This window comes from Panthera onca, chromosome C1, assembly GCF_046562875.1.
Source record: "Panthera onca isolate mPanOnc1 chromosome C1, mPanOnc1 haplotype 2, whole genome shotgun sequence".
Lineage (NCBI taxonomy): Eukaryota > Metazoa > Chordata > Mammalia > Carnivora > Felidae > Panthera > Panthera onca.
Genome location: NC_138346.1, coordinates 70,908,118 through 70,929,291, shown reverse-complemented (window position 1 = coordinate 70,929,291; position 21,174 = coordinate 70,908,118). Strand labels below are relative to the sequence as shown.

The window sequence follows — 21,174 nt, the reverse complement described above, 5'->3', positions numbered from 1 at the left end:
AGAAAAAGTGAAAAAATGCTTTTTGACTTTCATCTTTGCGTACCCGCCATCTTTGATATTTGTGATACTCCATAATACTTTGTAATAACTATTTTGTACATTGACTGGTATTTTGAGCCAAATTCCAAAACTCTTACCTCCTTCCAATACTGTACTGTTTTCGACATGTGCATGGAGCAGCTAACACTGAATGAATGCAGAATACAACTTAAGTGAATTGTTCCATTCATCAATAATGTTTTCAAGTAGGTAAGGTATAGTGTCAGGATTTGTCAAAGTAATTGAGGAAAAGAAACTTTTTTATGTGTTGTCTTTGTTTCTATATATGTAAATCATTGGGATAGCGGGGAAGCAATTTCCCACTTAGGTAATACTTTTTTAACTAGCTGAGAATAATAGGAGTGACATCTGACTCTGAAAATGAACATACTCTCTATCTAGGGAATTCTAGATTTGGAGTGTTATTAACTTTTATTTTTCCTTCTTTCAGTTTTATGAGTCATAAATGTATTTTCTTGATAATGTGTTGTAAATAAGTATCCTCTAATAATCACTAGATACAGTACTTATTCACCATCTTTTCTCTTTAGGCAGGTTCTACTGGGGAAAATTCTCTAGATAGTTTGTCCATTTATAAAATTAGACACTTGCCATCTTTGCTCATTTTCAAGTTCTCTGTTTACAAAACTATTAAGAAGGTGTGAAATGCAGCCAAACTTCCCAGTTTATGGGAAATGTCTGATGATTGCATTTCCTACATGTTCATTGTTCACACATGAAGAAATTTGGCAGCTGCAAGATTATTAAGTTTAGAGTATCCAAATCTAACCCTCACTGGGATTTTGGTTTCCTGCTTTCTACCCCCACCATCTCACCCTCTTTTGTAACCATCTTTGTGGTAAGTGCTGTGGTGTTATTTCTTAAGGTTGGCGACCCTTCAGTTTTCTTTGTTTTCCGTTTATCAGGCACTAAAGACAAGGAGTTCACCTGATATAGAGTCCTGGCTTCAGACAGAAACATACCCAAACTCTTAAGGAGGTTCCTTCTCAATAAAGAGGTTTTATGGTGGTGCTATTGTTGAGAGAGGGTGACAGTGATGGTAGCTAATCTGAATTCTGTAATTTTTCATAATTACTTGCTAGAAAATTTGTGGTCATGCACCTAAGTGTCTGTAGCTAACTGATAATACTAGAAAATGGTTTATGTATATTTTGGTTGATTTCATTTTTACTTGATTTGGATTTTAATTCAAGTACGTTTTTCATGCTGAAAACTTCACATTACTCTGTTTCTTCATGATTACTAAAGATCAGTCATGGAGAAGTGAGATTTTTTTTCTGAATACATGTACTACTTTTAGAGATTTTAAATGTGTAGAGTTGTGAAGGGAGAAAACTTATGATTTGTTAAGTGGATCAAAAGTGAGCAGCTCCTTGGGGCGTCTGGATGACTCAGTCAGTTGAGCATCCGACTTCAGTTCAGGTCATGATCTCACCGTTCATGAGTTCAAGCCCCACATCGGGCTCTGTGCTGACAGCTCAGAGCCTGGAGCCTGCTTCGGATTCTGTGTCTTCCTCTCTCTCTGCCCCTCTTTCTCTCACGTTCTGTGTCTCCTCTCTCTCTGACTCTCTCTCTCTCTCTCTCTCTCTCTGTCTCTCTCTCAAAAATAAATAAATAAATAAACATTTAAAAAAAGCCAGCAGCTCCTTTGATCTGAAGAGATACTGGTAGTTAAATAGATACTGGGTATATAAAGATTCAGTTGACAAGAAAAAGGAGGCAAAGAAATGGGAAGTTGGGGCAGAGGTGTGACGGGAGTAGGAAAAGGGAAAGAAGACAGAATAGGACTAGTTAGCCATCATGGTGCCATAAACAGCTGCCTCGGGGGCTTCTGTCCTCTGGTTTAGCCATCCCTCAAAGAATTCTGTAACAGCTTCCAGAGAGTTAATACTATCATTTGGTGGTCCAGTTTAACATATTCAGTGTCTTTTACATATTTCTTAAGTCTGTTTTCAAAATGATGGTCGTTTTTACTACAATTGAAGGTTATTCTAAAGAGTAGCAAAATCACGTTTTTGTTTAATAAGTCACTTGAATCAAAGATTCTGTGAATGAAAATTATGGTCACCATTGTCTTTGAATATTCTACAGTGGGAAAAGTAAATTTAGAATTTGAAACTCTGTCCTTTGTGTTTCGTTCACAGGCTGTAGAAGAAGAAGATAAGATGACACCTGAACAGCTGGCAATAAAGAATGTTGGCAAGCAGGTGAGGTATACCGTAATAGGTTATGCAGTCGCATAATAACATGCTCTTGTAGAGTTAAAACTGTTTTAGGGCCTGCATGATTTTTTTTCCTGTCTGTTCACTCTACATTTTTCTTCTGTCATGTAAATACGATGCTAATTTTAAAGGTCACTGAATTACTTGATGTCAAATTCTCTTTGCCATATATAGTGAAGTCACAAATATACCTGTGAGATACTATCTTTAGTGAAAATAATTTACTAGAAATAAATTAGGAAACTTAGGTCCTGAGTTATATTAATTTTTCAAGTATTATTTTTACTGGAAATAACATCATCAGTGAATAATAGAATGGTAGATTTATTTCATATGTAACCGTTTTTTAAGTGATACAGTTTGTCAATTTCTAGGCTTCAATATGTAGGTAATGTTCCTGAGAAGGCTTAGAGCCCCATTGGAGTATAGTGAGTGAAGAAGGGTTTTAAGTATTTGCTCTTTCACTTTTCCAAGATGAAATCTATATTTTAGTTCCTAGTTTCTGAGGGTTGGGGGAACACACCAACCAATTAAAAGAATCTACAGATTAATTAAACTGTTTTTTAAAGAATGTTGATTACATTTTTTTTCATTTCATGGAACATGGTTATCATATTGCTGATGTTGGCAGAATCTTGATATTTCAGATGCAAGACACTAAGCTGTCTTTGCTTTCAGCCATCCTACCATATGCTCTGATCCCATCACATCTCACAAGCTATGTAGGTTTGGGCCAGGACCATTCTTGGATGGGAAATCTCTAAGAATCACCCAGCTGCCACAAGAAGTAATGTAGATAACTGAGGGAAGTGTGTTACCAATTCACTACAAAACCAGTTACTCCAACAAAGCAGGAGGGGCAAAGGTCTGACTTAAATATCATAATCAGGGAAATTAAATCTCAACTGCAGTCTGAATATTATAATTTAAAAACAACAAGAACTCTCCCAAAACAAAATGAAGTATAGTTCATCTTAATCTCGCATCCTGTGTGATACAGTTACTCTCGTTGTCTTTTCCCACTATTTATTGTAGTCTCATATTTATTATTAGATCACCAGCTTGGAGCCTTACACTTTAGAGAATTTAGGATTTTTTGACTAAATGAATCTGAAGCTACGATGTAGATTGTGGTAACAGTTAGCAACAAGTAAAAGGTCTAAATTAAAGGCAAAGCTGAAAAATATGTAATGGGCAAAGTTGAATAATGATCAGAATCATTTTTCAAAATACAGTATTTCACTGGTTTAACCTATCGCATGGCAAAAGCAAACCTGTCTAGAATGGAATCAGATCACTATCTTTTTCTCCTCCCGGGCTTTCAAAAAGTCACTTTCACTAAAATGTCCTAAGGTGTATTTCTGAAATAAAGAAAATTTAATATGTGGTCTAGTTACTTAAAATTATTTGTATCATGTTGCATCCCTGGGTTGTTTAAGGAAATCAAGCATATATTGAAATTGTAATTTAGGAAAGAACAGCCAAGAAATAATTCCAGTGATGAACATTTGTTTAAAGTTAGGAGTCTTGGGTATTTTAGCAATACCCAAACGAAAATAATGCTTTAATTGAGAGTTTTTTTAATGTGTGCAATATATATATATGTATATACACACACACACATATATATTATTTTAAAGCTTTCATATTTAGCTGATAGATTTCATTCAGCTCAGCCTTAGACATGAATATAAATTAAGCATTTTAATTTGACTTCATTTATTATAATGTTATTTTAAGCCTCATTTTTAACTAAGACATTTTATATATGGATTTAATTAGGTTTCAGTTAAAAGACTATACCTATATACTTTACTATGATAGTTTTTTTTTCAAAATAAGTGTATAAAATATATATTCTTAACAATGTAGAATTGATCCAAATTGTATTTAAATGTTTAAACTAACATTGACTTTTGATCCAAGAATATTTCCTGAATCATTTAAAGCACCTTTCCTGAAATACTAAAAATTATACATGAATTAAATTTAAATTAAAATTACAGAGGAAGTAATGAGAATTCACATTCAACTCTTACCTATTGGTATGTCTGCTTTGAGTAAAGAGCCCACTCGGTCAATAAATATGAAAGACACAAAATACGCACACATACTTGGGCTTATGCACACATATAAATGCTTAAACTTTGGTTTTTAAAAAATCAGATGCTGCAGCTTTATAGAATTCCTTGTTACTCTTTGTAATTTCTGGTACAGAGTCATAGCATTGATTGTGTAAATCAGTCTTTCGTGGTAAATTTTATTATTTTATCAGGTACTTAATTTTTTAATTAATTTAGAAATCCTAAGAATGTAGCGATATATTAGGAAAGTTAAATTGTACATATATATATAAATTTAGATTTGGCTTTCTTTACCAGTTTCATCAGCTACTTTAAGTAACTGTTCTATCAGTAACATCGTTCTTTTTTCTTTTTCTTTCCCCATTTTTTTTTTATTTAGGACCCCAAACGTCATTTGGAGGAACATGTGGATGTACTTATGACTTCAAATATCGTCCAGTGTTTAGCAGCTATGTTGGATACTGTCGTATTTAAATAAAACAATGCAAAAGGCTATTAGTGATACTTTTCAGCGTATATTCCTCTATTGTTCCTAATGCTCAAAATCAAGGGACCTCTGAAGGTGTGTTTGGTTCAATGTAAGACATCTGGCATCATTTGCAGCACTGTAACACCTTCAGTCTCAGTTGTGCAATTACTTCTGTTTCTTTAGTCAGGGTCTTTGCAGATTCCAAAGTTGTATAAGAATACATCAAAGTGGACAAATTTTGTTAAGATCCCATTTAATATTTGAAGAAAACAGTAACACAAATATATTTTGATTGTTGCTTACAAAATAAAATACATTTACAATCTATGTCTCCTGAGGTTTTTTGGCACTGGGTGGAATTGACAGAGTAACATTTGACAGTGCTCTAGAAATCTCACACAAAGATATGTTTCTCTTTGCAATTTAAGATCTTATAATACATAAAACATCAATGTGATAACAAAACTTGACAAATGTAAAATGATTGCCATTAAGGAGTTGCTGCCCCATTAGTGAGTAACCCAGAAAAAAATGTTGACATATTTTATTTGAAGTATCTGTCACAAATTAATATTGTATATTCAGTTTCTTAATGTATTATACTTTTCAGGGTTCCAGAGGAGTACATTTAAGAAGAAAAAGGTGACAGTGTTAATTTAGACTTTTTCATTTTCTTAAAGAGTACATTCTACCAACAGTGTTGAGATTATCTGGGAGTGGCCGGCTGCGACTCCCATTAGACTTTTAGCTAAGACAGCAATAGAAGGTATATAATCTTGAAAGCAAAATGAGAAAAGTCACCATAACGTGAGTTTAATATGAACACATAAATAATTCTGCTTTCTCTCATCTTTTCCGAATTAAAAATACTCAGTTTTCTGATAAAGACAAAAATTTGACTAATGGCAGGTTTTATAGATGACCTTACCCCTCAACCTGTTTCTAACCTAATTTACATAAATAACTGCCCCATTAATCCTCATGGCACAGCACCATACTGGGTACACCAAAGAGTATGGGAAAACATATGGAGACAGATTTCATTCTTGTCTGTACCCTTTGTGAAAATATGGTAAAAATGTTTGTTTCTGAGGCTTCATTAAAAAGAGGGTTTTACTTGGGGGCTTGGAATTTAGACTTAACCTCTACTAGAAGTGGTAGGAATGACGTGGTACACCACATTACTGTCCTACTTGAACAATTCTAGGCTCTTATTGGTTGCCTAATGAACAGTTACCAGAAACTAAAAGTAGAAATGGCTTAAATTCCCACTGTGTTTCATAGACTTTTTTGGTGGAATAAGAGGTATTCTGAGCATTTGCTTGTCCTGTGGCTTTTTCTTTTACATATAGTATGTTTTATGTAGGACATGTAACATGTATTAATAATTTAATTGTTGAAATTACAACAGCTAACCATTTACAATTAAAATATAAGTGGAAGTTAGCAGAAGTTTTCCTTTTGCCTAATTTAATCTTGTGTGCAGACTTTTTGGATACATGGTTTTTCCCTTTACATAAATAGGGTTCTATCTATGATTTGTTTCGCAGATACTGTTCATTAGAGCTAGTCAGGATTTTTTTTTTCATACAGTATGTATGCCCCTAGAAGAAGGCCTCAATAATTCAAGGGCTATTCTCAACATTCCATTTGAAAATAGTTTTTTGTTTGTTTTTCATTTTACTCTCCTGAAAATGTCTCCTGAGAAGGTTTACACAGTGCCTGCCTTTTGCTCTCATTTGATCACCTCACCTTGGACTTCCCACGGCCAGTACCACTTTCTCCTACTTGGTTCATGTTAGAGACATTCCCAATTTCAAAACCTTATCAGATCCCTCCTAGCAAAACCCTGCATTTTCTTTTGAGATTTGAAATGGATTGAAATGAGGATGCCCTGAGTCTCAATGAACACTTTTGTCCTGGAATGTGCAGCTATTTCAGCAGCAGCCTGGTGGCTCAGGTCCAGTTAGGCATTGAAATGACTTATTTAATCACAGGCTCAATAAGGTGTGTGTGTGTGTGTGTGCTTATGTGAGCATCTTTACCCATCTATTATGCAGTGTTAAAGCAGCACAAGAACCCAAACTGCTTGCCTCTAGCATTGAGCTGTCCCTGTTTTCCTCTCAGACTGACATGGGGACATTGGAAGCTCCAGCCTCAACAATTCAGTGATTTTCCTGGACCAGGAGCCCCTGGGTCTTCTGGGAGCTCATTATATATACAGAATATACATTATATATACAGACCTGAATCAAGAATCCTGGCATGGTTCGTATGCACTTTCAAGTCTGCACATACTTGGTGCACACAAGTATGGCTCAAGAGCAGGTGTGCTGATTTTGAAGAAAGTCTAGAGTTTTCCTTTTTGAACATATGTAAGTTCAAGGCATAGCCTGTAGTGAGGAATCACTGAATTTAGTACTGATAAAGTCAGAATGCACATTAATCTCCTATTCCAGTTCCTTAAAAAAACTGAGGAATTTATCCCTTTTCTATCCCTCTTCTATACTTTAACATTTCATCATTCTCCATTCTTTAAAAAAGAAAAAGCCAAGTCAGGGTGCCGGGAATGAGCCCAAAAGGAATGAGCCTCGAAAGGAGCCCAGGTGCAGTCTCGCCTTTTTGCTACATACTTAAGGCTTTGTACCCCACTGAAAAAGGAGGGGGGTAATCTTGGAAGCAGTGGACAGAGAGGCGCTCAGGAACAAAGAAGTTAATGATCGAAGAAATGAGAAAAACCAGAGTAACCAAAATTGGGCAAAAACCTCGGGGAGAAATGGTGGTGGAAGGTAAAGGGAAGGACAGAAAAACCAAGTGTCAAAAAGTGTCATAGCCACTGTCTCCTCCCCCGCAACCCGATGCCTCAACACCAAGGCCCTGCTTGTTTATGAAGCTTCATGGCCAGGAGCTGAGATTTGCTTCCGAAAGGGAAAAAAAAAAAAAAAAAAAAATGGGTCTGGCTGTATTTTTCTATCAGAAAGCTGTCTCGGCTTGAGTCTGGGACATCTGGTCATCAACTTGTCCAGCCCAGGGCCGTCCGCCCTGGGCCTTGCTCGCGGCGCCCTGCTGGAGGCCACAGCTGGTGCCCTCTGCAGCCAAGGCGCCCAGCCCGCCTCGGGGGCTCGGGCTGGGCTCCGCGCTGACCGCTCGGCCCACCGAGGCAGCGCTCTAAAATCGCGCCCGCCTAGGCGGAAGTCGGTCTGGTTAACCCCTCTCTGCCCAAGCCCGGGACCCACCCAGTGTCCTCAGCGCCGCTCTCCATCAGGGAAGAGCCGAGGCCCGAGGAGGGCTGACGCTCTTCTCGAAGACTTCGGCTGCACGGGTCGGAGGTGCCGGGGCCGTGCCTCCGGCACTGGAAGAGTGTGCGCCCCCGGCGTCCGCGCCACGCGCGGCTCTCCCCACGCTCCCCTGCGTCTCCCGGGCGGCGGCTCCCCCTCGGGGCCGCCGGGGAGCTGGGCAGCCTACGCTCAGGCCGCTCGGGGACGTTAGACAATGCACCAGAGCCGGGTGGGCCGCCGGGCTCGGGGATGGCCGCTCAGGCTGCCAGCCCTAGAGGTGCTCGGCGCGGGGCCCGCCCGCCCGTCCGCCAGCCCGCGGGGCCGAGCTCAGCTCCCGCCGCGCGCCTCCTCCTTCTTCCCGCGCGGCTCCGCGCCCCGTGGAAAGCCTCAGGAGGGCAGGCTGGCGGGTGTCGGGCCACGGGAAGGAACTTGGGCCGGGTAAAGCCGCTGCTGCTCTTGGCCCTCTGGTCCGGGCGCAGGGCTGGGTTCCTCTGGAGAGCCAGTGCTGGGAGATTTCTTCCGACATCCCAGGGTCGCTTTGGGCCTCGTGCTATTCATTCGTGCCAACATCCTTTTAAATTGGTTATTTTCTCTATTCCTCCGTAAGTTCTTCCTCATTTTAAACTTACTGGCATGTTTCTTTTTTCCCTCTCCCCTTCAGATTATATAAACATTGCACACACACACACACACACACACACACACACACACACACACACACACACGACCAGTTTTCAGCATCGATCACTGCGTTGACACCACTTCCACTCTGTCTCCCCAGATCAGCGCTTCCAGCGAACCCATTTGCGCGAGGACTCGGCCCTCTCTGTTCCTGGCGAGGCTTTTGAACCTTGTCGCCAAGCCAGTACCTCAGAGAGAAGGAAGTGCAGTGGGACGCGCGTGCATGGCGCCTGCCCCCAGTTAGATGCTCTTCAGATAATCTGCAACCAAGCTCGCTGATAAAATATTTAGTAAAGACCTCGTAAACATCACTGCAAATACATTAAGGAACTTCAGCCCGACAGCTTATGATTATTTCAAAACTTAAAAAGGTGATCATAGATTGTCACTGTTTCTGTGCTCGAGGAAGAAACCGAACCTTCCCGAGGTGGGTGGATGGGTGGGTGAGTGGCTGCTTTTCGCCCCCACTTCTCCCCCTCCCCCTCACTTTCATCGCTGTGGCTCTCAGCGGCAGTGATTTATTTATTTATGTATGTAGTTAAAAAGGTGTGCGGGAGGGGGGGCGGTTCGTCGAGGACACGCAGGACCTTCTCACAAAGGACTGGCTCAGGTGTTATGTGCTTCTGTATTAACTGGAAAAGACAGACTCTGGAACTTTTACAGGGCGAGAAGAGGCCACCGGCTCGCGCTTTGTATACTTTGCACTTGAAATCGTTACATTCAACTGAATATTTGGCTCATTCAGATCCGAAAAGTCTCCTAGCATCATCGAATTCCCTCCTCCGCCCCTCAGCTGAAAGGAGGGAGGTGGGGGGGGGAAGGTAGGAAAATGTTTAGTAAATTGCACATCTTTGAATCTTCCTAAAGCAGTGGTCACAAAGCTTAAAGGTGACACAACAGTGCTCACGTAAAGCCAACACACATTCCCCACCCCCCAAGCCAACAATAAAATCATCCCCTTCAATTTGCCATGATCGTCGCGACCAGGAGCCAGGTGATTATCCTAATTAATGTCTATCTAATTAAATTACTGTCAGCAGTTAACCAATGGCAGGAGCCGTTTCATCGGCTGCACAAGCAGCAAGATCAAAAGTGAGCCTTTTCTGATTGCTGCATAGTGTCAATTGGCCAATCTCTTCTCCCAGGGAAAAAAAAAAAGTAAATCAAACCTTTGAGAAGCATTTGCTGGTTGAAGTGCTTTCTGTCTAGTGAGGGGGTCTGTGGATTTCTAGTTTATGATAAATAGGACTTTAAAAACCAGGGACAGGAGGGCGAGTGTTCAGGTTCTAGAGCTATGCAGCTGGAGCACTGCCTTTCTCCTTCTATCATGCTCTCCAAGAAATTTCTCAATGTGAGCAGCAGCTACCCACATTCAGGCGGATCTGAGCTTGTCTTGCACGATCATCCCATTATCTCGACCACTGACAACCTGGAGAGAAGTTCACCTTTGAAAAAAATTACCAGGGGGATGACGAATCAGTCAGATACAGACAATTTTCCTGACTCCAAGGACTCACCAGGGGACGTCCAGAGAAGTAAACTCTCTCCTGTCTTGGACGGGGTCTCTGAGCTTCGTCACAGTTTCGATGGCTCTGCTGCAGATCGCTACCTCCTCTCTCAGTCCAGCCAGCCACAGTCTGCGGCCACTGCTCCCAGTGCCATGTTCCCGTACCCCGGCCAGCACGGACCGGCGCACCCCGCCTTCTCCATCGGCAGCCCCAGCCGCTACATGGCCCACCACCCGGTCATCACCAACGGAGCCTACAACAGCCTCCTGTCCAACTCCTCACCGCAGGGCTACCCCGCGGCCGGCTACCCCTACCCACAGCAGTACAGCCACTCCTACCAAGGAGCCCCTTTCTACCAGTTCTCTTCCACACAGCCCGGACTGGTACCCGGCAAAGCTCAGGTGTACCTGTGCAACAGGCCCCTCTGGCTGAAATTTCACCGCCACCAAACGGAGATGATCATCACCAAACAAGGAAGGTAATGCTACATTCTTGGCAGTCGCTGTTCCGGGAACGGCCCGGGGGGCAAGTGCGCCGGGTTGTGACCGCACCGGTAGCCATGATTTGGGGTCGGGAGCAGAGTGGAAGGCGCTCTGGTGCGCCCTGGAGTTGGCTGGTTTTGGAAAAAGGGAAGGTGGAAGGTATAACCGCCGCGGTGAGGTTGGTAAGGGGATTCCCGCGCTAGAGAGGTGGTCTGAGAGCCAGTCAGGGGCGGGAGAAAGGAGAAAGAGAGGGAGAGTCCCGGCCTGCGGCTGGGAAATCGGAGGGACGCAATAACGGCCGGAACCGAGGACAGGTAGAGAGTTGCGGGTCGCCAACCTCACTCTCCACCTGGGCAGTGACACCTGCCGACTCCCCACGCCAGCTCGCCCGCGGGTCTCCCCGACTTCAGCCCCACTTGTTTTCCTCCCCCACCGCCCCTTCTCTAACCCAGCAAACATTCGCTCATCGACGCTGGGAGAACAAGTTTTGCTTTGCTATCTGGCGCCGCGCTTCTTGCATTTAATCTTTAACATTTATGTTTTTTTTTTTTTTCTCTTGTTTTCTCCCCCCCCCCCCCCCTTAATTTAAATAGGCGCATGTTTCCTTTTTTAAGTTTTAACATTTCTGGTCTCGATCCCACGGCTCATTACAATATTTTTGTGGATGTGATTTTGGCGGATCCCAATCACTGGAGGTTTCAAGGAGGCAAATGGGTTCCTTGCGGCAAAGCGGACACCAATGTGCAAGGCAAGTCCTTCCAATTAACACATTTTCCTGACACTTATTTAGGTGAGAATGATTAATTAAAGCCTTTGTGGACTGGCTCGAGAGACTTTTAAAACGATCGGCCAATGACTTCTAAAAGGAAACGAGGGGGATAGGGGGACAGACTGAGCAGCGAGAAGGGGGAGGATTATGCAAAAGCTATTTTAATCATCTCCAGTTAATAAGGAGAAAGCGAGGCCTAAAAAAAAAACCCAGCTAATGGGCCTCACTGTGGTATAAGGTGTGTGTGTGTGTGTGTGTGTGTGTGTGTGTGTGTGCACGTCCTACGTGGTGAGGAGTTGGGACTGGGCAGTGCCCCGGGCATATGTAAACAACGTATTTCTTTCTCTAGGAAATCGGGTCTATATGCATCCGGATTCCCCCAACACGGGGGCTCATTGGATGCGCCAAGAAATCTCTTTTGGAAAATTAAAACTTACAAACAACAAAGGAGCTTCAAACAACAATGGGCAGGTCAGTGGCTCAAACGCTCCTCTCTTCTCTCTCTCTCTTTCTCTTTCCTTCTCTCCCACACATGTCCCTCACTAACATTCAGTCCATTAGTTTAAATCAGCATGAGAAACTGGGCATATGTTTCTTTGCTTCATTAAAAAGCCTTTTTAAAAATTCTATTTCTATCCTCCTATAAAGTTGCTCTTGCCCTCTGCCCAATTCCCGAGTTCCCGGCCTTCCCTAGTACTGTCCAAATACTTGATTGATTTTGAGAAGGAACCCCCACAGGACCTGCTTGTTGCAAAAATCTTTGTTCCTCCTAAAAGGAGGGCTAGGCGGATCGGGGAGGACCCGAGGATCAGGCAGTCGGGTTCGGTTTTCCTCCCGTGCTCCGGTGCTCTAGGCTCCCGGAGGAACGAGGGCTGGTCTTGCCCCAGCCAGCCAGTCACCAGCCAGGGGAGTCCCGCGGTCAGGTAGCCGGGGCGGCGGGCTCCAGCCAGACCCCGCGCGGCCCGCGGCCCCAGCCCCGCGCACGTTGACCGCGCTAACGCGCCGCCCCGCGCTCCCTTTTCTCCCCGCCGGACAGATGGTGGTTTTACAGTCCTTGCATAAGTACCAGCCCCGCCTGCATGTGGTGGAAGTGAACGAGGACGGCACGGAGGACACCAGCCAGCCCGGCCGCGTGCAGACGTTCACTTTCCCCGAGACTCAGTTCATCGCCGTCACCGCCTACCAGAACACCGATGTAAGCAGGCCTGGGGGCTGGGCGCACGGCGGGCGGCTCCCGCTTCCCCCGGCAGCGGCCCGCGTCCCCGGCGGTGCCCCGCTCGCGCTAACAGCAGCAACAGCTGGCTCCGCGGCGCCTTTAGGGCGGAGGGCTAGGGGCCTGCCGGGCGCCTTCCCTGAATCCCTTGCCGGTGGGAAAACGCTTCTTGTTCGTCTCCATCGCGGGCCACACGGGCCACCTTTGAGGGGCCCAGGATTTCTAGGGCCTCTTCTCTTGGGAATTTTAAGTCAGTTCTCAAACTAGAACAGGTTTAAATCTCCTCCCTTCCTTCTTTCCTTCCTTCCTTCCTTCCTTCCTTCCTTCCTCCCCTTCTCGCTTTTCCTTTCGAGTCCTTCTTGCCTTTAGGAAACAAGCAGACTTTCCCCTGCATTTTATTCTTGGCAAGCTTTGGCATTATCTTAAACAAAAAATTAAAGCATCCGAAATAAAAACATCACTTTTGGGGGGAGCAAAAGAACAGACACATTCACATATTTGGAAAGTACAATAAATCAAATTCCCGGAAGCCTTGGAATGAGTTTTTTTTTAGCACTTGAACTTCAGAATTTGTAAGTTCACGAAAACTTATTTTACTTCTGTTGATTTCACTGCTAGGAGTGATGGTGGGTTTGTTTTTTTTTTTTAAACTTAAATGAAAGTATCAGAAATGAAAATATGCATTTATTTTAATTTAAAGCTGGTTTTAAGATGCAGCTGGGAGTTCTTGGGGTTATGAATTAGAAATGACCAACTTTTAAAAATGTGGTGAAATGTTTAAAATAGGCAACGTTTGGTGATGAATTCAAGTGCCCCTTAAAGATTTTTGTCTTTTTATAACGAGCATTTTTAAAATGTGCATTTGAAGTGACTTAGAACACATAGGAGAGCTAGTTGAAAGCAAAGCTTTAGTGTTAGGCATCATTAACTTAAACATGTTCCTCATAACTTTCATGATGCTCTCTCTTTTCTCCTTTCCATTCATTCCCTCGAAATCTTTGGGTAGGGAAACCTGGCTACTTAATGAAATTGCAGGCCTTAAGCCCCTGTAAAAAAAAGTGGTGATTTATTTGCAAACACCTAATCCACCTGTATAGAAGGTGAGATCTTATTCATCTTTTTTTTTTTTTTTTTGTCTTATCCAGATTACACAATTGAAAATAGATCACAACCCCTTTGCAAAAGGATTTCGGGATAATTATGACACGTAAGTAATCTTGCACCTTCCTTCTCAAGTAGTTGTGGAATTGGGCTTTAGGTCAAAGGTGGATGGTCGTGTACAAGGCTTTTGGAAGCTGGAGTGTGTGAAGACAAGGTGTCTTTAAGGTTTTCCCTTTCCTTTTCATGGGCTCCCCTTCTCTCTGCTGACCTTCTGGCTTGGTACTTCTGTAGTTTTGGTCAAAGATTTCCTCCACTTATTTCTGTCTTTCTTATGGGTTACAAAGTTGGTGGCGGGCCTCTGGGGCTGGCTGGCTGGGGGAGCTGCCCTGGTTCCCGGGTGCACGAGCTGTATGTGGCGCTGCAGGTGCTCAGCTCAGATTGTCTGTGTCTGAAACCGCCCGATCCTGCCGGAAAGTGCATGTGGCTCTGGCAGTTGTTACAGTCTCCTTGGCATATGTGGCTTTTATTTACCCGTTTTCAAGTTTTGTGTAATAGCTTTTCCTGTGCAAGTTTACTATGGACTGAATAAAAATGTGCACCCACCATAGGCAAGGTCATGAGCAGAGCCACTGTTGCAGTTATTTAAGGCTTTGGGAAGGACCCAGGTGCTGTTGCTGTATGTTATTTATAAGCTTCAAAAGAAAAATATTTCCTTTTATCCTTTGCATCTAGGCGTGTTTTAATTAAATGTGTTGGTACCCTTTTCTCCAGGCTTCCCTTACCTATCTCCATTTCTTTTCTATCAAAATGCTGTTCTCTGGGGGCAACGGTAGATGTAAACTTAGTGCTTTCTGGGTTTGTTCTTGCATTCTTGCTCAGAGTTCAGATACAGTGCCCAAGAGTTCAAATACTGTTATATAGAAAAAAAAAAATATATATATCAAAATCTAAATCTGGATTATAGGAATCCCCCCCTCTTTTCTGGCCACAAAAGAGAGGGGTACATAAATTTTGAATTTCATGGCTTGCATTAAGTGCCTGGGATAGAGCTACAAACTTGAAGTTCTCTTTGACCAGCAATAGATGAAATTTGTGGAGAATTAGACAAGTGGCTGCTTCTATTCCATCTCCAGGTAGATTGCAAACTTCCCTCCTGGTATTTTTATAACAAATTGAAAGGAGAGTCATTGATATTTCTGTCTATATCTGTCATGTGCCTCCCCCAAAAGTAGTTCTGAGGAAGCAAGCCTTGTCAAGATGATTCCCTAGAATAAAAACTCAGCTACTCTAGTCCTCACAACCTAAAAATGTGGACCCGGCACTGTGAAAAGTGTGTGGCCCAGGAGACCAGAGATATTGGTCTCTGTACTAGGGGGTCTTGTAGATTTTGAGCTTTTAATTCTGTTGTGAACATCTGTTCCAAAGCATTTTATTTTGCACAAATCAGTTCGGTAATCCCATGTGGGTTGGGACCTGGATGGGCATCTAAACTGTATCTTTTGCAGGCTGCTTTTTTCTTCTTAAAATATTGTGGTGGTAAACAGAAGATATTTGCACCTTGCTGGTTACGTTCCCTTCCTGCCTCCCTCTGCTTCTCTTATTTGAACCTGGGATTAAATTTCAGGAGGGAAATTTTGTAGAGCGAGCAGAATGGACTTGAGCAGCAGCAACATTACCCTCATCTGCCCTCCTCTGGCTGACTTCTGTTGGAAAAGTCACTTCCTTTTGATTCTTAAACTGTGTATTTTTCATAAAAATGTCTTAATCTATACAAACGGACAGGTTTTTAAGGGGTAGGGGAGAGCAGAATGGCTTATGACACCCACCCTTTCCCCTTTTATGTTGAATTTTTGGACATGGCTCACTTTTGGAGAAACAGGGAGAGCAATGAGGGTTCAGGGGGGACTAGAGGATTGCTTGGCCACTCACCAGGGAATCTCCTCCCCAAGGGATTAAGGTCTGACAAAACTGAGGCTCTCTCTCAAAACAGCGTGTTGATCAAAGATTAAAACATTTATGTGTGAGCTAAATAGAAAGGGAGACATGTGTCTATGTGTAGGAGAAAACACTTCTACCAATCTTGATCCAATCTCTGGTTCTCCCTCAATTCTAATGGGATTTTCTAGGCCCAGGGCCTACAGTGAATCTTTCATTATTTTACCTAAGGTGATTCCCAGGAACACACTTTCTGTCTGTGGGCAATTATTTAACTTCCCTTTGCCTCAGTTTTCTCATCTGTAAAGTGGGATAATAATGCTACCTAACTGGGAGGATTGTTGTGATGGTCAACTAAATTACTATCTGTACAGCCCTAGATAATGGTGCCTGGCACATAGTCAAGTTGTGTAACGGTTAGCTATTATTAGTGGGAGATTGCTTAGAGGAGGTCGGTAACCACTGTTAAGAGTTTGCCCCTTAGGTGTTTTTTGGTGTTTTTTGTTGTTGTGGTTTTTTTTTTGTTGTTGTTTGTTTGTTTGTTTGTTTTTTACCAATAAAGGTCAAAAGCTAGGGAGAGATCAGAGTAAAAAACACGTTTTCTTGGAGCTCCTGGCTGGCTCAGTCAGTAGAGCATGTGACTCTTGATCTCAGGGTCCTGAGTTCAAGACCTACCTTGGGTGTAGAGCTTACTTAAAAAAAAAAAAAGTGCACCTTTTCTCTGTAAAAGAATTGTATTGATTGATGACTTTGTCTCTAAGTAGTAATTCTTGTTAGTATTGGTAGAGGTTGGGGGTAAAGGATCACCTGGGGGAAACAATGGACAGCAAGTACAGTAGAGGCTTCCAGCAGCAAGTCTTCAAGTCTCAGAAGACTGGTGAAGGCCAGGCTTCCATGATTACTACCTGGACAGCCCGAGTGTGTGTCAAATGGAAGAAAGTGTTCTTAAAAGAGTGAAGAAATGGATATCTTGTTTAGAAATTTTGCGCAGTAACTCTCACTACACAGGAAAGGCCCACAGGGCAAATAACACCGTAGTCCCTGGGCGAATCTGCCCTCATGTTTATAAATACATTGGAGAAGTGGGATGAGTATCCCCTGCTGTGCTCTGCTCTCTGATCCCCCGTGCAGTCGGTGAGAGAGAGCGAGGGAGAGGGAAGACTTCCTCTTGGTCTGCATTTTGCTTAGGTTCCTGTATAAGTACATTGATCCCTCTACAATTTCACGACTTATTTTGTTTTGGGGAGGACGCAGGTCTGTGACCTTTCGTCTCTCTCCATCCTGGACGGCAAGTTACAGACGGACAGTGTGGGGGTGGGCCACAAGTGGAGGTGACCTTCCCTTCTGCCTCCCGAGGGGACCTCTCGGCCACCCCTCGGTTCTCTCTCTCTCTCCTTCCCTCGCAGGATCTACACTGGCTGCGACATGGACCGCCTGACCCCCTCGCCCAACGACTCCCCGCGCTCGCAGATTGTGCCCGGGGCCCGCTACGCTATGGCCGGTTCTTTCCTGCAGGACCAGTTCGTGAGCAACTACGCCAAGGCCCGCTTCCACCCCGGTGCGGGCGCGGGCCCCGGGCCGGGCACGGACCGCAGTGTGCCGCACACCAACGGGCTGCTGTCGCCGCAGCAGGCCGAGGACCCGGGCGCGCCGTCGCCGCAGCGCTGGTTTGTGACACCGGCCAACAACCGGCTGGACTTCGCCGCTTCGGCCTACGACACAGCCACGGACTTCGCGGGCAACGCGGCCACGCTGCTCTCGTACGCGGCCGCGGGCGTGAAAGCGCTGCCGCTGCAGGCGGCGGGCTGCACCGGCCGTCCGCTCGGCTACTACGCCGACCCGTCCGGCTGGGGCGCGCGCAGCCCCCCGCAGTACTGCGGCGCCAAGTCGGGCTCGGTGCTGCCCTGCTGGCCCAACAGCGCCGCGGCCGCCGCCCGCATGGCGGGCGCCAACCCCTATTTGGGCGAGGAGGCCGAGGGCCTGGCCGCCGAGCGCTCGCCGCTGCCGCCCGGCGCCGCCGAGGACGCCAAGCCCAAGGACCTGTCCGACTCCAGCTGGATCGAGACGCCCTCCTCCATCAAGTCCATCGACTCGAGCGACTCGGGGATTTACGAGCAGGCCAAGCGGAGGCGGATCTCACCCGCCGACACGCCGGTGTCCGAGAGCTCGTCGCCGCTCAAGAGCGAGGTGCTGGCCCAGCGGGACTGCGAGAAGAACTGCGCCAAGGACATAGGCGGCTACTACGGCTTCTACTCGCACAGCTAGGCCGGCCCTGCCCGCCCGGCCCCGCGCCCCGCTGCGGCCCGGCCCCCTCCCGCCTCCCACCCCCAGCCAGCCCCTCGCAGCTCTCCCCAGCTCCTCCTCCCCACGCCCCACCTCGCGCACCCCCTCATTTCACTTGGCCCTCGAATACCGTCTGCGACGAATAAGTACAGGTCTCCGAGTGCGATTTTAACCTTTTTTTGCACAGCAGTTTCTGCAGTTAGCACACCGACCTTCAACTTTGCTGTAAACCTTTTGGTTTTCCTCCTAACTCTTCTTCTGTGAAGTTACACTCCTAACAAGCCTCCTCCCTCTCGTCTTTTTCTCACCCTCTCCTTCTCTTTCTTGTAATGAAACTCTTCACCTTTAGGAGACCTGGGCAGTCCTGTCAGGCAGCAGCGATTCCGACCCTCCAAGTCTCGGCCTCCCCATTAACCGTAGGATGTTGACTCTAGAACCCGGACCCACCCAGCGCGTCCTTTCTTATCCCCGAGTGGATGGATGGATGGATGGTAGGGATGTTAATAATTTTAGTGGAACAAAGCCTGTGAAAATGACTGTATATAGTGTTAATTTACTGTAACGAATGGCTAGTTTTTATTTTCATCGTCAAGGCACAAAACCAGTTCACGCTTAACCTTTTCATTCGTTTCTTTTCCTTTCTTTGCCATTTTCTCCACCCCCCTCCACTTTAAAATTTTTTCTTGTGAGATAATTAACAATATTCTAAGAGGCTCTGGAAACGTGAAATACTTGATAGATAATGATGGGCTTCTCACTTTTCCTCAATCCGTTGCATGAAATAATTGCTCTGTGCTCTAATGCACACACATAGCTAAAGAGAATCCGACCAAACACCTGTAAAGGATAGGTGTCTTGTTCATAGGCAAGTCGATTAAGTGGCATGATGCCTGCAAAGCAAAGTTAACTGGAGTTGTATGTCCCTCCCCACTCCCCACCCCGCCCCCCTTCTAAATAGAATAGCTCGACATCAGCAATATTATTTTGCCTTATTTGTTTTTCCCCAAAGTGCCAAATCCATTACTGGTCTGTGCAGGTGCCAAATATGCTGACAAACTGTTTCTGAATATCTTTTCAGTCCCCCCCTCCACCTTTATATGCTGTAAATCTTTGTAATGAATATCTACTAATGATATAGATGACTGAATTGTTGGTAACTATAGTGTAGTCTAGTGAAGATAAGTTGTGTGAGTTGTATATTTTACTGCATTTTAGTTTTGAAAATGATTTCCCTGCCACCTAGAAACAGCTGAAATTTGACTTCCTTGGGAAAACACTAGCATTAATGCAAGTAAGACTGGTTTTTTCCCCTCTTAAGTCTTGTTATATTTGATAAGGAGCATTAATCCCCCTGGAAATAGATTAGTAGGATTTCTAATGTTGTGTAGCAAACCTATACTTTTTTTTGTATTTTAAAATTAATGTGAAATATGCATCATACACAATATTCAATCTAGATTCCAGTCCATGGGGGGATTTTTCCTAATAGGAATTCAGGGTCTAAACGTGTGTATATTTTGGCTCTTCTGTAAATCTAATGTTGTGATTTTTATATTTGTTTCGTTTTGTCTGTGAACTGAATAATTTATACAAGTACACACTCCATTGAGAAACGTTTTGTTTTTTGCTCGTTTGTATCGTCTGTGTATAACAAGTAAATAAATCTGGTAAAACGCTATGGTGTTTGAAAGCAGTTTACAGTTTGAAAATAATTTATTATAGGTGATTACTTTTAAGGGTTAAGGAAGAATAGCCTGTTCCCACTCCAGGATGGGGCAGTCTGTTTAATGGGAATCACCTCCCATTTCCCACTTAAATTTGTTTTATAGCAGTACCAGTAATTACTTTTTCCTTCTTACTTACAAAGTACTTAGTTCCCTATGAGTCAAGTTTCACTTTGTTGCACTTTTTTTTTTTTCCCCCAGGAAAACGTAGGCAGTTCCTCATCATAGCTATCTGATTTTCTCTGAAGTAGGAAATAATGCGAGCAGGAAAAGGAGGGTCTTAAATAAGGAGTTAAGAAAATTTCTTTCAATTTCACAGGCGGGAGGCTTTGGGCAAGAGTAGGGTGTGATTGAAATGCATGTCAAAATAGGCTGTTGACCACAGCTTTAGGCAGATGTCGAAAATCCCGATCTTTAAATACGAGGCCTTGGAGATGGGTGGCGAATCTGTAAATGCAAACACAGAATGGCCTACATTTCTTGAGTGGATTGTTTCGGGGGGATTGGGCGGGGCTGGAGCGGGGTAAGGACTCATTGAACAAACTCGGAACGGTCGGTATTCAGGCACTGACTTTAAAACTTGCTTTGGGAGGTATCTGGACGGTTACCACTCCATCTCTTCTACAGTGGAATTCCTGGGCCAGCCCTACCCAAGCCAGATCCCTATCCCTTGAGAACGAATGCAGAAATGTGGATATCCCAGCGTGTGGGGGGCGGGGGGGGGGGACGGGGAGGGGAGGGAGGTCCGCTGCGTCTTAGTCAAGGAGTCCGCAGAGCGCTGACTTTATTTCGTGCAGGAGCGATTTTTGTACTTTTGTCTCCAGAGAAAGGAGATCCAGGAAAGAGGTTGAAAATGGTTCAACATTCTTGCTTAGTCTGGGTCAGTCTCAGGTTATGGGACTAAACGTACCACCACCTAGAGATTGTCCCGTAACCCCTTTGCAATTTGAGAGATGCAAAGGGGCTTCAAAGTTCCAATTAAAATGAAAATTGAGAGGGGGGAGCAAACCCGATTTGTTGTCCCTGGGCAATTTCGCCACTAGACGGCGTTCCGCGGAGTTTTGTCTGCCACACCGAGAGGAGATGGCTGATTTTCCTTTGTGTTTCTTTCACCCTTCCCACACCTAAGACCTGAACGAGAGGACCAAAAGTACAAAACACGGTGCCTGTGTAGCCAGAGAAGTTGAGCAGTGTACTCTTGTAACACCCCACTGGGTCTGCGCTCCTGTGACCCGGCCGCCCAATGCCGCCGGGGAGGAGGCGCACAAGCGGTCAAGGTCCCGAGGGCGCGGGGTGCGGGGGCCGCGCTCGGCCCCGCCGCCCTCTGGCCACAGTCACGGCGAGCAAAGGAGCTGCTGTCATGTG

The 21,174-nt window shown here is 44.6% G+C and overlaps 2 protein-coding genes across 2 annotated transcripts in view; both read left to right on the top strand.

The window, feature by feature from the left end:
* PSMD14 (proteasome 26S subunit, non-ATPase 14) overlaps positions 1 to 5,162 on the top strand; it is a 94,557-nt gene extending 89,395 nt beyond the window's left edge. Inside the window, exons 11-12 of the mRNA XM_078451205.2 lie at positions 2,205 to 2,267; positions 4,746 to 5,162. Of these exons, the coding sequence (XP_078307331.1) occupies positions 2,205 to 2,267; positions 4,746 to 4,844 (162 nt within the window). The 3' untranslated portion in view covers positions 4,845 to 5,162. The remainder of the gene's footprint in view (positions 1 to 2,204; positions 2,268 to 4,745) is intronic.
* A 4,807-nt stretch (positions 5,163 to 9,969) lies between these two features.
* On the top strand, positions 9,970 to 18,181 carry TBR1 (T-box brain transcription factor 1). Its single transcript, XM_060621091.3, has 6 exons — positions 9,970 to 10,780; positions 11,378 to 11,532; positions 11,903 to 12,024; positions 12,590 to 12,748; positions 13,912 to 13,973; positions 17,209 to 18,181. The coding sequence occupies exons 1-6, from the start codon at positions 10,089 to 10,091 to the stop codon at positions 18,065 to 18,067; spliced, it is 2,049 nt and encodes a 682-aa protein (XP_060477074.1). The 5' UTR covers positions 9,970 to 10,088; the 3' UTR covers positions 18,068 to 18,181.
* The last annotated feature ends 2,993 nt before the right edge of the window (positions 18,182 to 21,174 follow it).

Bases quoted from the DNA above. Each gene is read 5' to 3' on its own strand.
- TBR1 (XM_060621091.3), top strand. From the start codon at position 10,089: ATGCAGCTGGAGCACTGCCTTTCTCCTTCTATCATGCTCTCCAAGAAA. The intron at 12,025-12,589 runs GTCAGTGGCTCA...CCCGCCGGACAG, and splicing joins CTTCAAACAACAATGGGCAG to ATGGTGGTTTTACAGTCCTT. The intron at 13,974-17,208 runs GTAAGTAATCTT...CTTCCCTCGCAG, and splicing joins TTTCGGGATAATTATGACAC to GATCTACACTGGCTGCGACA.